The following is a 15,559-nucleotide window of genomic DNA, read 5'->3' on the forward strand; positions in this document are numbered from 1 at the left end:
GTGCAAATACAGGAGGAACCCCTGAGCATAGCCGGGTGCGACCCACAAAGCAAAAAAAAAAAAAAAAAGCAAAGCAAAACTGCAAGTTAAGATCAAGTGTTAGAAAGGAAAAGTCCAGGATCTGGGATTGCATGCAAGCTAAATATTTAAAGAGCATAGAAACATGGTGCTCCCCAAAGAAGCAGTTTGCTTTCAATTGTCAAGGGGGCTGGAGGGAAGATGAAAGGGCTGGGGTAAGCTGGGGCCATCGCAATATCCTGAGAGGTAGAAGAACTAGAGTGGAAATTGGAGAGCAAGGTGAGAAAAAAAAGTCTATAAATAAGCTCAAAGAAACTGGTCCAGACCTTAGACACCTCTCCTCGTATTTTAGTCTTTAGTTCTAAAAGTAGGGAAAAATAAAAAAATGTTATGAGTATATGAGAGTATATTTATGGAAGGAAAGGAGGAAGGAAGGAAGGAAGAAAGGAAGGAAGGAAGGAAGGAAGGAAGGAAGGAAGGAAGGAAGGAAGGAAGGGAGGGAGGGAGGGAGGGAGGAAGAGAGGGAGGAAGGAAGGAAGGGAGGGAGATGAATATTCATTTTCACCAATACAGGTATCTAGGCACTATTTTATGACATTATAGGGCCAGAGAAAGGCAGAATAATCCCCCCTCCCTAAATACATCTGTTAATTTCTTAATTCCCAACACCTGTGAATATTTAACTTTATGTGCTAAAATGAACTTTGTCAATATGATTAGAGTCAAGGATTTTTAAAACGGGCATACCATATCATACTAGAATATCTGCTTTGTTCCAATATAATCACAATCTTTCTTTTTTTTTTTTTTTGTTCAGGCTCTGTGCTCAGGGAGTCACTTGGGAGAAAACAGGTGATGGAGATCAAACCTAGGCTCTCCACATGCAAAGCACATTGCATACACATTGAATACACTCATCCTGTTGAACTATCTACATAAAATGGTGGAGGGATCGTCTAGAATATAGCATATGGTAAAGAAATTGTCTCTAGAGCCTCCAGACAGAATATAAGCACCAATACACCTTTATTTTAGCCCAGTGAAACTGAATACAGATCTGTGACCTACAGAAGTATGAGTCAGTTGTGTTATTTTTAGCACCTGATTTATGGAAATGCTTATGGGAGCAACAGGAAACTAAGATAATCAATGTATGTTCGCTGCCAAAGAGGAAAACAGATTGGATAGAAAGAGACTTGTGTAGGGAGGAGGTTGCTACTAGAATCTAAGCAAGACAATTCTGGCTAACAAATAGACCCCCTTGGAGATGGGGTTTAAGAGATAAAAATAACTGTAATAAACTAAGTGAGTCAGCTAGAGATGGCAAAATAAATCAAGTATCACATGAAATAGCTAACATTCATTAAGCACTTACTATCTTAAGCACTGCTCATGTTCTAACTCATGTAATCCTTCTAATAGTATCCTGTCTTCCACATGACATGGAAAATATTTGATTGTTGAAACACATATACATTATGCTTCACTTTTCAATACGATTATCTTATAATATAAAATTCTCAAAGAATGAGACCAGAGCAATAGGACAGAGGGGAGGTCACAGTCTTGCATGCAGCTGACCCAGGTTCAATCCTCAGTATCCCATACTGCACTGATGCACATAATGCACTGATAAGCACTGCCAAAAGTGATCCCTGAGCACAGAGCCAGGAGTAAGTCCTCAGCACTTCAGGTGTGGCCCAATAAACAAATTTTTAAAAAAATACTTAAAGCAAGAAAGATTTGTTATTTTTTTCATGAAGATAATACAATATTTATGCCCTCTAGAGTACAGACAATATGAGAGCAAGAACAGTAACTGTTGCCTGTTGTTGTAACTATTAGGTCAAAAGAAACCAAACAAACTGTCCTCCCGTTGTTCATGGGTTTGCTCTAGTGGGCCCAGTAATGTCTCCATTTTTGAGACTTGTTGTTACTGTGTTTGGCATATTGAATACATCACGGGTAGCTTGCCAGGCTTTGCCATGCAGGTGAGATACTATCAGTAGCTTGCCGGGCTCTCCAAGAGGGGCAGAGGAATTGAACCCGCTTTGGCTGGGCTGACTGCGCACAAGGCAAACACCCTACCACTGTGCTATCGCTATATTGCTATAATAGTTAACTGTAACTATTAGGTATTCCACAAATTGACTTTGAACTGTTTTATCTACCAGAAACAGCGCAATCTCTTACAAAAAAAAAAAAAAAAGAAAAGTTATAGTGATTTTGAAAATAATCAAAGCTCTCTTAACTAACCTGGTTAGAGAGAAAGATTGAGAAAGAAGATAACCTCCCCAGTTTATATGGTTTTGTTAATTGTACTGGGCCTAAGCGCTTGACTCTCCTTTCTTGATCTTAAGGCTTCTTAAAGGGCCAGGTTTACTTTTATACTTCGTCAGACACCAGGGATGTTAATCACAAAGACAATGCAGTATTAGTCAAAGAATATCAAAGAATGAAATAGAAGGCAATCTGTGAGACACGATAAAAGGATTCTATAATAGGACTATGTAAGAATTGTTCTTTGTTTTGTGACCCTTCACCCTCCTCCCCCGCCTCCCCCCCCCCCCATTGCAAGCATGACAGATACAACCTGCCACAATTTCTCAGAGGCCCCTAAATGTGAAATTTCCCTGGATCCTACAGCCACTGACACAACAGGAACCCAGACAGTCATCTCTGCCATGACTTATGATTCCAGTCTCCTCCATCGATTCTAGCAGAATCCATTTTCAACCCTTCTCTATGATTTCTCTCAAGTCAAACTCTAAAGCCATTCCCGCTCTCTCTGGAGTCCTTCAAGACAACCTAACTACCTCTCCCCACACCCCAAGACTCTCGGTCACTCCCACGCCCCTTGAGGAGCACAACACTGTTTCTCACACTCTGACATGTTTCCTCTGTCTCTTCTCTATCCCCCGTTCTTCTCACTTCTCCTTCCCACCCATTCATGGCTTAGTGCTTACCTGATGCTCTTCAGCTTTCAGCTCAGCCTTAACCTCTTCCAGGAAGCTTTCCCTGATTATTACTCTGGGTATGGAATACTCTGGGCTTCTACAGGGCTCATCAACAGAGCTGTATCAGGCATTATTCATTTTCGATCTCCCTCAGTAGACTACCAACTCAGAAAGCACAGAAATAAAGTCTTCAGCCCAAGGCATGGCACATGCTAAATTTTCAGTAATATTAATAGTAGAAAGAGCAGCCAAAAGGTATGGAATTCTGTTCATTGCCATGTACCACAAATTCTTTTGTAATACCTTACTCAGCATTCACATCAACTCTGCATGATTCACGGTTTTCTCCATTTTACAGAGGACACAGAGATCTCATCTTATTACCACACATCTAAAATGAAGGGATAAAACTGGAACCTTATTGTGGCGCTCATACCATGAACCTCTGCAAATGTACAAAGATGGTCTCAGAGGGAGGCCAAGAAAAGATTATGTCTAGATATTTGAGCCTTCAATATTTCATTTATGTTATTAGTGTTGGACTACATAACATCACTACCTTTGTAATTAAAAAAAAGTCCAGTTTATTATACGGTTATCTTCTTATCATTTATAAATTGTTGCTCATTCATGTGTTCACTTAGGCATTTAATAAATACCTAACATTTGCCAGGCATTATCTTATATAATATTAAAGACTGATCGAATTCACAGCCTCACAGAGATGTCAACAAATATCTATTACATGAAAAGAGAGGATAATTCCTAAAAACTAGGAATAAAATGTGTTTTGATTTATAGAAAAGAATTCAATTCAAAGTAATCAAATGTGTTTCAATTGCTACTAATATGTCACTCTATAGAGAACTTATAAGTACATATTTAACTTACTTATAAGTACATATTTAACTTACTCAGTGGCAGGACTATTCCATAAAGCAACAGCTTAACTTATCCCACGGCCTATTCACTTCTATTACTTTTTATAGCATATTCCACCAGAAAAATATAGGTCAAAAACAGCATTGAGTACATTGCTGCATCAAATGTTAAATTAGATTAAAAGGGATAAAGATGATTGTCATTGCTTGATAGGAAGTATTCAAGTAACTAATCAATGAATTTGAGTTTCCAAAGGTAAATTCCACTAATAATAATGAAATGCATTAAAATAGTTATAAAATCATTTACTATGTTCCACTGAACAGAAAGCAATTTAAAGTGATATAAATAATTAAAAATGAACATATTTAATGGTTTAGAATTCCTCAAACAATTGTATCTGTTTTAAATCAGTGTTTCTTAACTGGAAATTTCAGGATACATTAAAATACTAGCAAATCTACTTTGTAAATGTGTGTATGTATATCTGAGTGTGTGCGTGTGTGTGTGTGCGTATGTATCTATATTGGGTCCACACTTTTTGTGATCAGAGCTTAGTCCTGACTCAGCACTAAAGGATCACTCATGAAGGGACTCAGGGTTTACTCCTGGCTCAGTGCTCAGGATCACTCATAGCAAGGCTTGGAGGACCATATGTAGCACTGAAGATTGAGCCAAGGTCAGCTATAAGCAAGGTGAGAGTGTAACCTTTTGTATTATCACTCCTTCCCTTTACTAATATTTTTTGAGTAAATAGAATAGCCATTTACTAAGAAAAAAAATAAAAACTTAAGTGCATAGCAAATGGTAAGATTAGGTTGTTTTATGAAATCTTCTTTCAAATATGCATATAAGTAAGCATTTATCACTAAGTCATGCTGCAAAATGTAGTTCCAATAACCAGTCACAATTTTTTAAGTGCAGAAAACTGTTTTAGATCACTCTTAAGAAATAACGGGTTTATTATGTTATTTTGTTGAGAAACCAAAGATACATCTAGCACTGGCAAGCCTTTATAAGTACTGTTTGCATTTCAAAGGATTTATTCACATTCTTTCCTAGTTATAGAATTAAAAGTGTTTTACAGTATTAAGATTTAATAATGTAGAATCATGAGATTGAAAAAGACCTTAATTACCTCACACAGTGCTTACTGAATAAATATTTGCTGAATCAATGGATCTGGTAGACCTCCTTGGCTGAAGGCAAGTCCACACCAAGCCCCCTGTGGCAGGATTTTATCAAGTTCTCTTGAGTATTTCCTTCCTAGCACATTCCACAGGCAAATCCAAATCTAATCTCAAACTCTATTACACCCATATTTGAGCAAGAAATAATATCTCAGATGCTATTTTCTCCCAGAATAATAATTATAACTTAGACTTAACTGCTCAGACAGTTTAATGAGTTTTAAATAGAACATTTAAATGCTTTTTTTAAAAATAGAAAACAAAGACTGCTAATCTCTAAAATACTCTCATTCAGGCTGTAGCAGCATGGCCCAAAGATAGGGTGGTAGTTTCAGTTCACTGCCTGGATTGTTCTCAAGGAAACTAAACCTTTGAACTGTCCTTGTACCCTAATTCCATCTCGCCATACCCTCCTTGATATTTTTGCATCAAAATATTAAATTGGGATCAGGGACATAGCTCGAAGGGCTAGATCACATGTTTTCCGTAGAAATCCTAGATTTAATCTCCAAAACTATATGTTTCCCTAAGCATCACTAGTAGCAAACAAAACACTAGGAGAAGTCCCTGAGCACTGCCAGGAATGAAATGGGAAAAAAATCAAATATGAAGTATATATGAAAAAGAAATATAAATTATATATATATGGTATAAAGGGACTGATATGGACTGCCTCATACTGTTAACTCTACTTACTATGCCCATGATTGCTTCTCTTTGTCAAGTTTAGCACACTAATCTGGGTCTTATCTCTTGTCTTAAAGAAGGACATTGGAGGTCAAAGGAAACAACACAAATCAACCATCCGACCTGTACAAAATACAAGTCTTCTATCCCTTGACTCAGACTTCAGCCAAAATTAATGGACCATCAAAACAAAACTACTCAATGTCAAATCTATGTATCTGAGTAGTCACTCAACTAGAAGCATCCTAAATGCTCCTAAACCTCAATTTTACTCCCTAAATATTTCTATCTTCCCTATTCCATTCCTTCTATCTAAGCAAATTCAGCAAAGCGCATTTCTCATGTATTCACTTGTATTGATGTATTCACTTCCAGTCCATCCTGTTTATACAGAATTTTCAGTCATTTTCAAAACTACAAAACCATGTTTTCAAAGTACACAAAAAAATGAAAGTCAAAAACAAATAGAGAATAGTAAGAATATCAAATAAGTTGTCCAGGAGTCTTAATGACTAACAATAGATCTGAGGTTGATAGAGACCAATAGAATGATTTTTTCCAAGCAGGAATGAGGCTGGAAGAACTGATGAAAATGTGCCCTTAATAAATGAAAGGCCCCAGTAAGGAGATGTTACTGGGGCCTGCTCGAGGCAATCGACGAATAACAGGATGATTTGTGATTTGTGATTGATTGTGAAGAAATGAAAAGTTGAGGGTCTGGGGAGATGGTTCAGAGGTTAAGGTGTTTGCCTTGCATGTAACTGACCCTTATTCAATCCTAGTCACCACAAGTTCTGTGGAGCATCTCTATGCCCAAGCACTGCAGGGTATGGCCATGAATGCCACTCAGCATGAAAAAAGTAGCCAGGGTACAAGACAATTTCCAGCACTGAGGCTCAAAGCACCACATTCTCTAACTATCCCATAGAATCACCACCCAGTTCTCAAAAATTGCCAGGAGGAACCCTCACCTCCTGAAAAAATGCCTGGGAGATGTCCCCCCAAAAATAAATATAAGAGTTAGTTGTTGAATTCAAAATTCAAGAAGTAAAGTCTTCTAGACAAGAAACCTCCATCTAAATATTATCCTTCCCCTAAGGTAAGAATAGGTGAATCCTTACTCAAAAACCTTTGGTTTACATTGACAGGTAAGATAGAATGTACCTCAGGAGACTAACCTTAGTGGGAATTTATTCTCCATGCACCCACTAGTCTGCAACCCATCCCTCCAAAATATATGTTTCCCTCTTCCCTTGCCCAATAAAAAAAATTTTTATGAGCATGCAGACAAGATTATGTGGTAGTATAATTCTGCCACATTCTCAGTTTGCTAACACTTGAGTAAACCTGTTTTTTCTCTCACCAACTCTTATCTATTGAATATTATTCTTCAAGCTGAAAGCAACTGAACTTGGATTCAGATACTAGCAAGCATAAAATATCTTGGGTTCAGATATTAGCAAGCACAGTCAGAAAAGGCTGAGCACTCCAGGTGGCTTAGCACTCCTGGTTCCCAACCTTCAGAATAGTTGGCCACAGCAGCATGCCAGGTCTTATGTGATCATGCAACTGGGACTGGTGACAGTCCTCAGGTGTGTGGCAGATACTCAAGGTTAGCTGACCCCATGATGGAAATTTTTTAAACTCCCAGCAGCTGCTGAGACCCATTTGTCTTGGTGACTCTTCATGTCCTTCCCCTAAGCACTATGTTGATGGAGATAAAAAGGGTTTTGGTTTGGAAAAAGACTACAGGCTCAGAGCAATCCAATCTCAATCACAAAATCTAAAGTTTCTATAACAAACACATGATTGACAGCAATTGATTTTTTTTCTTCAAAATCTTTTAAAATAGCCAGACTCAATACTAACTCACATTAACCAAACTAAAACGTGTCTGAAACATGAATTCAAGTGCCAGGATACTAATATGCAAAATGAGACACAAAGTCTCATTTTTTTTTATCAACAGGACAGACAGTTTCTTCCTACAAGAGATTTATATAGGAAGTCAGTTTATTAAAATATTTTTGATGCAGGGCTGGAGCAATAGCACAGCAAGTGGGACATTTGCCTGGTTCGATGCCCAACATCCCATATGGTCCCCCGAGCACCGCCAGGAGTGAGTCCTGAGTGCATGAGCCAGGAGTAATCCCAGTGCATTACCGGTTGTGACCCAAAAAGAAAAAAAGAGAAAGAAAGAAAACGTAAGGAACAGTACACTGATGATGGGGCCACCAGAGAGAATTTCCACCTACCTAGGCCACCATCACTGAGTCGAAATAGCATGGCCAAGTTTGTCTAACTTGTTTGGTTGAAGTTGTGCCTTAAGTAATTTTTAAAACTATTATAGATTAACTTAACTTTCTTTATGACACCTTGTTTCCTTTAGAGATTTGAAATAAAAATTAGATTAATGGCTATTTTTTTCCTACTTCAGACCTGTTAATTCATTAAATAGTAAAATTCAGATCTGAGTTGATCAATTGTGAGTGGATTTTACAATGTAACTGTCAGATCTGTATGCCCATACCAATTAAATATCCTTGTCATTTCTTCGAGGAATATTTCTTCTAGAAACTCAAATCATAAATAGTTTTTGATGAACATTGGATAGCAACAAAAATTGATTTAAGACTAAGTCTGTACAAAAGACTTTTTAACAGATTTTACGACAGACCAACAAAGTTCTTACTCCCAAGTACAACCCAGAATAAAAGAAGCCAGCAAGCAACCCCCTGGAGATACAAGGCATAAGTCTATAGGTCACAACAATTGCAGACAAGCCCCTGCAATTGCCCCTCCAGTACATCTCAGCATATTTCTGCTTCCATGAAATAAGGACCAATCACAAACTTAGAGCAATTTAGCAAAATATTTATCAGTAGTATGCAAGTCTCATCATAGCACTAAAAAAAAAAAAAAAACTATCCTAAGCCTGGTTTGCTGGCCTAGGTCATGTAGACAGCCTTCCATGGGTAAGAGTCCCACATCCAAGAAGGATATCTGAAGGAGGCCAAAACACAAGAGAAAAATTTTACTCTGGAGTGAAGTCCCATTTACCCTTTTTTCCAAGTGCCCCTTTTCCTAATAAACTTTTCTTATTCCTGCAATTTTCTCAGAGAGCTATTTAATAAACCCACACATCCATTTGTCATTAATTATGCAAAGAACTAATATCCAAGAACTCAGCTTTGAGTTAACAAAATGAGAAAAAGCAAAGTTATCTTCCAATTATACTCTGTGGATAAACAGTATTTCAAGCTCCTCTAAAAGCCTAAACAAAACTCTCAAACTTCTGAAAAGTCCTTGAAACTTGCAAAACCTAAAAATTATTTGCACTTTTTCTTTGTTTGGTTTTGGGCTTTGAGCCACACCTGGTTGTGTGCAGGACTTCCTCCTGACTCTACCTTGCAATCAACTCCTGGAGGACTGGGGGCTTGCATCTTAATCTGGCACGTGCAAGGCAAGAGCCTTCCCCCTGTATTATCCTCAGCCCCCAAATTAGTAGTGTTTTTAGAAAACTTATTATGACAGTGGTAACATGTATACATGATATATAATGTTATATATATACACGTTATATATATAGATGTTATATATGACATATATGACAGTTAACATGTATATATGATAAGGTTACACTCCTGAAATTCCACAAAATTGTAACTCAATATTGATTCTTTTAAAAAGTAACTGTAGGGGCTGGAGCGATACTACAGCGGGTAGGGAATTTGCCTTGCACACGGCCGACCCGGGTTCGATTCCCAGCATTCCATATGGTCCCCTGAGCACCACCAAAAATGAGTCCTGAGTGCAGAGCCAGGAGTAACCCTGCATTGCCAGATGTGACCCAAAAGGCAAAAAAAGAGAAAAAAAGTAACTATTCTTTTTACTGAAATTTTTTTAATTATTAGTATGAATGATATTATGCCAATACATTTTAAATACATAATTTAGTGAGAATGTGGAGAGGCAAACAAGGAAAATTTAAGGGAAAATGTAAGTAGACCTATAAAAAATATAATAGTGTGCTTTACCTTAAAAAGATAATATTGGCTTTATATTAGAAAATACTATAACACTTTAGTAGTACATCAATAAATAAAATATTGTAATAAAACTCTCTATGGGTGTAAAAAAATTGCCTGCACAGATATAGCACATTCAGTATAAATGTAACATTAATACATCAATGACTGTTCTTGGTGAGGTGTAACCTCATTGAGTATTTTTTAACTAGATCCCACTATTCTCTTCTGGCTCATAGGGTCACATTCTTGGGGCTTTCCTTAGTATGCAAGTTCTTTTTTGAATCTTGCTTGTTTCAATATTCTGCCTCTGTGTTTATCTTTTGTTATTCTAATTATACTGTGTCTTAGAGTTTCACTATTTGGGTCTATTTTCACTGGGAACTTTCAAGGCCTCTTGAACCTTGGTGTCTGCACTCTGTAACTCTAGGAAATTCTTATTTATAATTTCTTTGACTAGATGTTCTCCATCAAACCTGACTTCCCATTCTTTAGGGACTCCAGTGAATCTTATTATTGTTCCTCTTGAACCCATTTCCTTGTTCTCTGGTGAGTTATTCATTTTTTTTCAGTCTTTTATTTTTATTTTCTGCTGTTTTCTAGAAGTTTCCTACATCTGATCTTGGACCTTATCAATATTTTCCTCAGCTACTATTATTCTATTGCTGAGTCCTTCTATTGTGTTTTTATATCACCTACGATACTCTTCATTTCTGTAGCTAATAATTGCAGTTTTCTCATTTTGACTCTCCTCGTTTCTTGTGCATTACTGACTACCTGTGCCATTGTTTCTTTGAGCTCATGAAATATCTTCAACATGGTGTCATTAAAGCTATTCCCTGAGAGTTTCCAGAGATAGAGGTAGAGCCTTCCATGTTATCATTTTCACTCACAGAGCCTTGTGGGCTTTTTGCACCTTCCCCATTATGTTTGCTGTGCTCTTCTGTGTTGGAAGGGTAGAGCAGCAAGCAGAGGCTCTGAGATGTGGAGGGAGGCCTACTGAGATTGAAGTTAGTTGTATTTTATCTTCTTAGGATTACCTATAATGCATGGAGCTGAACTATCAGCTGCATACTTTTAATATAGTATAGAAACTGTATGTACAAATATGAATATAGATGTACAGAAAACGGCTAATACAAATATAATCTTCACACAATTCTGATAGACTTTAAGGAAGCATCAGATCACATGTGTTAGATTTGTGAGGTTGAATTTTTTTTTTGTCTCACTTAATCTGATAATTAGCTTCCTAAGAAATCAGTGGTATGCAAATAGAACTTGGTTTAGCCAAGGGGTGGTGGGGGGTCGGGTGTGTATTTATCCAGTTTTACCAAAAGAAAAAAAAAACGTTAATTTTAATAATCTCATAAAATAACTTTCTCTCAAGTACAGGGGCCTCAATATATGTCAAATGTTGTTTGAGAAGTGAAAAAGTCCTGAGTTTTCCTTTGGAAGTAAGAATTTCGTCATTTCAAAAGGCAGTCTTCCTCTTAATTCCTGTACTGTTGTGGGGCTCCTCACTTTGCCATTAGCTCTATTGGTTCTGAGCCAGATAATAAGCCTCCAATGTTCTGACAAGGATCAGTGAATCAAACTGTTTCTTTTGAAGGTCCAACCAGTTGTCATCTTGTAGCTCTCTTCTACCACACATTCAGAGATACCCAGTACAGCTAAATCCTGACCCTTTCTAAGGTCATGTGACTTCAATCAACTTGTCTCTTTATAGATGTTCAACCTGAACGCTTATGTTTAAGCTTTTTTGAGATTGTTAAATCTGATTGACTACCACTATTCTAACTCCTTTCTTACAGAATGTTGTTTATCTCTCTTCTATGTTCCACCTCTTCTTTCACTCAATTTCCCATGTGTAGTTATACTCTTTATATCCTTTCTTGTGGGTGAATGAGGGAGTGGAAATAAAAACCATTAAGAGAGATCATCTGATTGAAATACCACTCATATTCTTTTCATTTACCTACTTCATTTTAGTATTAGTGTGGCCACTTCTTTTTTCCTAGGTTCTAATTAGCTCATTTTATATAGATTCAAAAATTAAATAAGACAGCTATAAATCCTTAAAGGTTGATTTGAACAATTATATTTAAATATCTAATCAATCAAGAGTTCACTGTCCTCCCGTTGTTCCTCGATTTGCTCGAGCGGGCCCAGTAACATCTCCATTGGAGACTTTGTTGTTACTGTGTTTGGCATATCGAATACATCACGGGTAGCTTGCCAGGCTCTGCTGTGCGGGCGAGATACTCTCGGTAGTTTGCCAGGCTCTCCGAGAGGGGCGGAGAAATCGAACTCGGGTCAGCCATTGTTGGCTGCGTGCAAGGCAACCGCCCTACCACTGTGCTATCGCTCCAGCCCATCTAATCAATAAAAAAGCCATATTCAAGGCTCCTAAAGAGCTCCTAAAGAGCCTTGAATATGGCACTTTCTTAAAAATCTCAGGGCTAGGATGAAGGAGACGTTACTGGGGCCTGCTCAAGGCAATCGACGAATAACAGGATGGTCGTGATCGTGAATCAATAAAAAATAAAGATTACCCACAGTATATCGATCTGCTATTAATAAGGTAGAAAAAATTTAAGTGAAGAAAATTATAACTTATGAGGAGAAAATAAAATGAGTGTTGACATTAAATTCTGGATAACGCATAAATGGTAACAGGAAGTTGTCATCCTCTTAAATATAACCTAAATGACTGAGATTGAGAACTCTGTCTCACCTTTTATAGTCAACCCATAATTTCTCTAAGCAGCAGAAAAAATAATATTTTATAAGATACATTAAATTACTTTCTTTACTTATCTAATTTGTATAATTTATCTTTTAGGATGAAACAAAGTTGGTCTTCTAGCAGCATGTCCTGGATAACACTCAATAATCTATGAACTTACCTTTTACCATAGAAAATGGCTTTAAGTAGAAGTAGAGTGGAGGAAAACTGGGGATATTGGTGGCCATGGGAAATGTACACTGGTGAAGGGATGGGTGTTGGAACATGCATGACTCAATCTCAATCATGAACAACTTTGTAACTATGTATATCATGGTGATCCAATTAATAACATTTTTAAAGTAGCTTTAAACTACCGAAAAGTCTACCATACCACACACATTTCTATAGCACAAGGTTTCCAGAGATTTCCTGAGATACAATCAAAATATAAACCACATTTCATAAGGTATTCAGAAATTCTAAGACAGACAAAACTAAATCATTAATATTATAAAAAGTAAGTTTTGATCAAGTATTAAAGATTTTATGTAAATAGAAATCAGCACTGTTGTGCTTTCTACCTCAAAAAAAAGGCTTTCCCAAACATCTCTTCATTTTAAAACCTTTTTTTAATTTTTTTTTTTAGCATATGTCTATCTCAAGGAAAACTCAGATACAGAAATACAAATTAATGCCAACTTTTCTTCATAAGAAAGCAAGGTAGACATAAAAAAGATAGTCGTGGGTCAAGAGAGTATACAAAAGTTTGGGCCCTTTTCTTACATGTGACAGATCAGACTCATTTCTGTCATCACGTGATCCTCTCAGCACTGCTAGGAAAAAGCCCTGAGAACATCCCCCAACCCCCAAAAAGTTTGCACCGTAGCACTGTTCTCCTGTTGTTCACCAATTTGCTAGAGCAGGCACCAGTAATGTCTCCATTGTGATTTTTTTTGTTACTGTTTTTGGCATATCTAATACGCCACCATGAGGAGCTTGCCAGGCTCTGCCCTGCAGGAGGGATACTCTCAGTAGCTTGCTGAGAGGAACGGAGGAATCAAACCCTGGTTGGCTGTGTGCAAGCCAAACACCCTATCAGCTGTGCTATCGCTACAGTTCTCTAAATACAAGTAGCCAAAGATCCATGATCAAAATGGCCTAGAGCCATTGGCTCCAAAGGATTAGCTGTGTACATGACCTAGGAAAACAGTGTCTGTAAGACTGCAAGAATGTAGGTGAATGACTCAGACAACCGTTCCAAAGAATCCTCTCTTCACAACTACCCAGAGAAACAGAACACTGCAAAAAAATGGAAAAGGACAAGGAATTTTTGCAGTGTTCTTATGAGTTTCAGATATAAATTCACTGCAATTCATCAGCCTGATTATTAACATCAATGGTGACTATGGCTCTTGGTAATGGCATTTTCTTTCTTTCTTTTTTTTTCTTTTTAGGTCACACCCAGCGAGGCAAAAAGGTTACTCCTGGCTCTGTGCTCAGGAATTACTCCTGGCCGTCCAACCCAGGTCCACCGCGTGCAAGGCAAATGCCCTACACGCTATGCTATCTCTCCAGCCCCAGTAATGGCATTTTCCAAATGACAATATTCAGAAAGTAAAAGGCATAGGTGAAACAACTTGGGTCCTTTGAATTGCTAGGTGTGTAAAGAATGGTGAGGGAGGGAGTGGGGTTCCCCTTTCTGGATAACACTCTACTGTACTATGATTAGACTCTAGAGTCTTCTTCAATAAAGCCTGGGATGCCTACCTTGAAATGCACAGGGCTCACAAGGTTTTACGTACTTCAACAGCTTCCCAAGGCCTTCAGGGTGACGTTTAAATGCCTTAGCAAGACACAGGTAGACTTTTGTGGTACCCCAGCTACCCTGTCAGCCTCATCCCAAGCTCCATGACTGATAGGCCCTAAGCAAAACAAAGCGATAAGCCCATCTCTTTGCCCACTTTATTCCATTCCTTCTGCTTTCACTTTCCCCCCAAAATCGACCAGTCCTTTTTCGTAAAAGACAAAGCCTGGATTGGTCTCAACTGCAGAACCTAGCACCCTTAAATCCGTGTGCCCCCAGTGAGAGGTTTGGATGGAGTTCTACTCCGCAATCCAATTTCAACAGCTAGCAATCAATGAGCTGGGTGCCCTGATAGGAAGCCTCAAAGTTTTTGTGATCTGGATCATTAGCCCCAGGAACAAAGGTTCATGAAAGCAGAAGTGCAGTCGGCCTGAGGATCTTCCAATCATTTAGACCCTACCCCCCACCCCTCAGCCCCAGGGTTCCAGAGTGAGAACTCAAGTGTCCCTGAGTTGCAACCAAGCGCCTCTCCAGCAGCAAGGGCTTTCCCGCCGCATTAACAGCACAGCACGTACAGGCCGCGGGGCAGCAGCGTGCATCGGTGGCCGATGGTTACCGGGGCCAAAGCTTCCCGGCTCGCCAGTGCGGCCGGGCAGGGAGCCAAGCGCCCGCGGAGCCCCGCGGCGTCTGCTGTGTGGTCTGGGCGGGAGCCGCGAGGCGGTCGGGGCGGGCAGGTGGAGGCCCCCGGCGGGAGCGCGGGGCGCGCCGGCGCCGCATTACCTCTCCAGGGCCTGCAGGGTGTAGCTGATGAGCGGCCGCTCCAGCACCGGGCAGAACTGCTTCGGGGTGGGGACGCCCATCCGCTCCCCGCTGCCCCCCGCCGGCAGCACGGCCGCCACGGTCGGCCAGCTGCTCCGGGCCTCGGCCCAGGCCTGGCTTGGCGGCGACGCAGCCGGGGCCGCCGGGGCCGCGCCGCGCCGGCTGCTCACGCCAGGCCCCGGCTCGGCGGGCCCCGAGTCGCCCGGCGGCCGCAGTTCCATGGGGCGGCAGGCGCGGCCGCTCGCCTTCTCGGCCCGGCAGGGCTGCGGGCTGCAGCGGGGGACGCGGGACTCAGAGCGCGGGCAGCCCGCCGGAAAGCGGCCGAAGTGGGCGCTGCGGGGCCCCCGCGGGACGAGCCGGCGGACTCCCCGCTTCCCGGTGCTCCTGCGGCCTCTGCTCCGGACCCAGCACCCCCGGGAGGGCCGCCTTGGCCGGCTTTGGGC

The 15,559-nt window shown here is 39.9% G+C and overlaps 1 protein-coding gene across 3 annotated transcripts in view; it reads right to left on the reverse strand.

Moving 5' to 3' along the window:
- CRPPA (CDP-L-ribitol pyrophosphorylase A) overlaps positions 1-15,337 on the reverse strand; it is a 326,035-nt gene extending 310,698 nt beyond the window's left edge. For all 3 annotated transcript variants that reach the window (XM_056118424.1, XM_056118423.1, XM_056118422.1), the window contains exon 1: positions 15,078-15,337. In XM_056118424.1, the coding sequence (XP_055974399.1) occupies positions 15,078-15,337 (260 nt within the window). The remainder of the gene's footprint in view (positions 1-15,077) is intronic.
- Between the last annotated feature and the right edge of the window lie 222 nt (positions 15,338-15,559).

Source organism: Sorex fumeus, unplaced genomic scaffold, assembly GCF_029834395.1.
Source record: "Sorex fumeus unplaced genomic scaffold, SorFum_2.1 ptg000037l, whole genome shotgun sequence".
Taxonomy (NCBI): Eukaryota; Metazoa; Chordata; class Mammalia; order Eulipotyphla; family Soricidae; genus Sorex; species Sorex fumeus.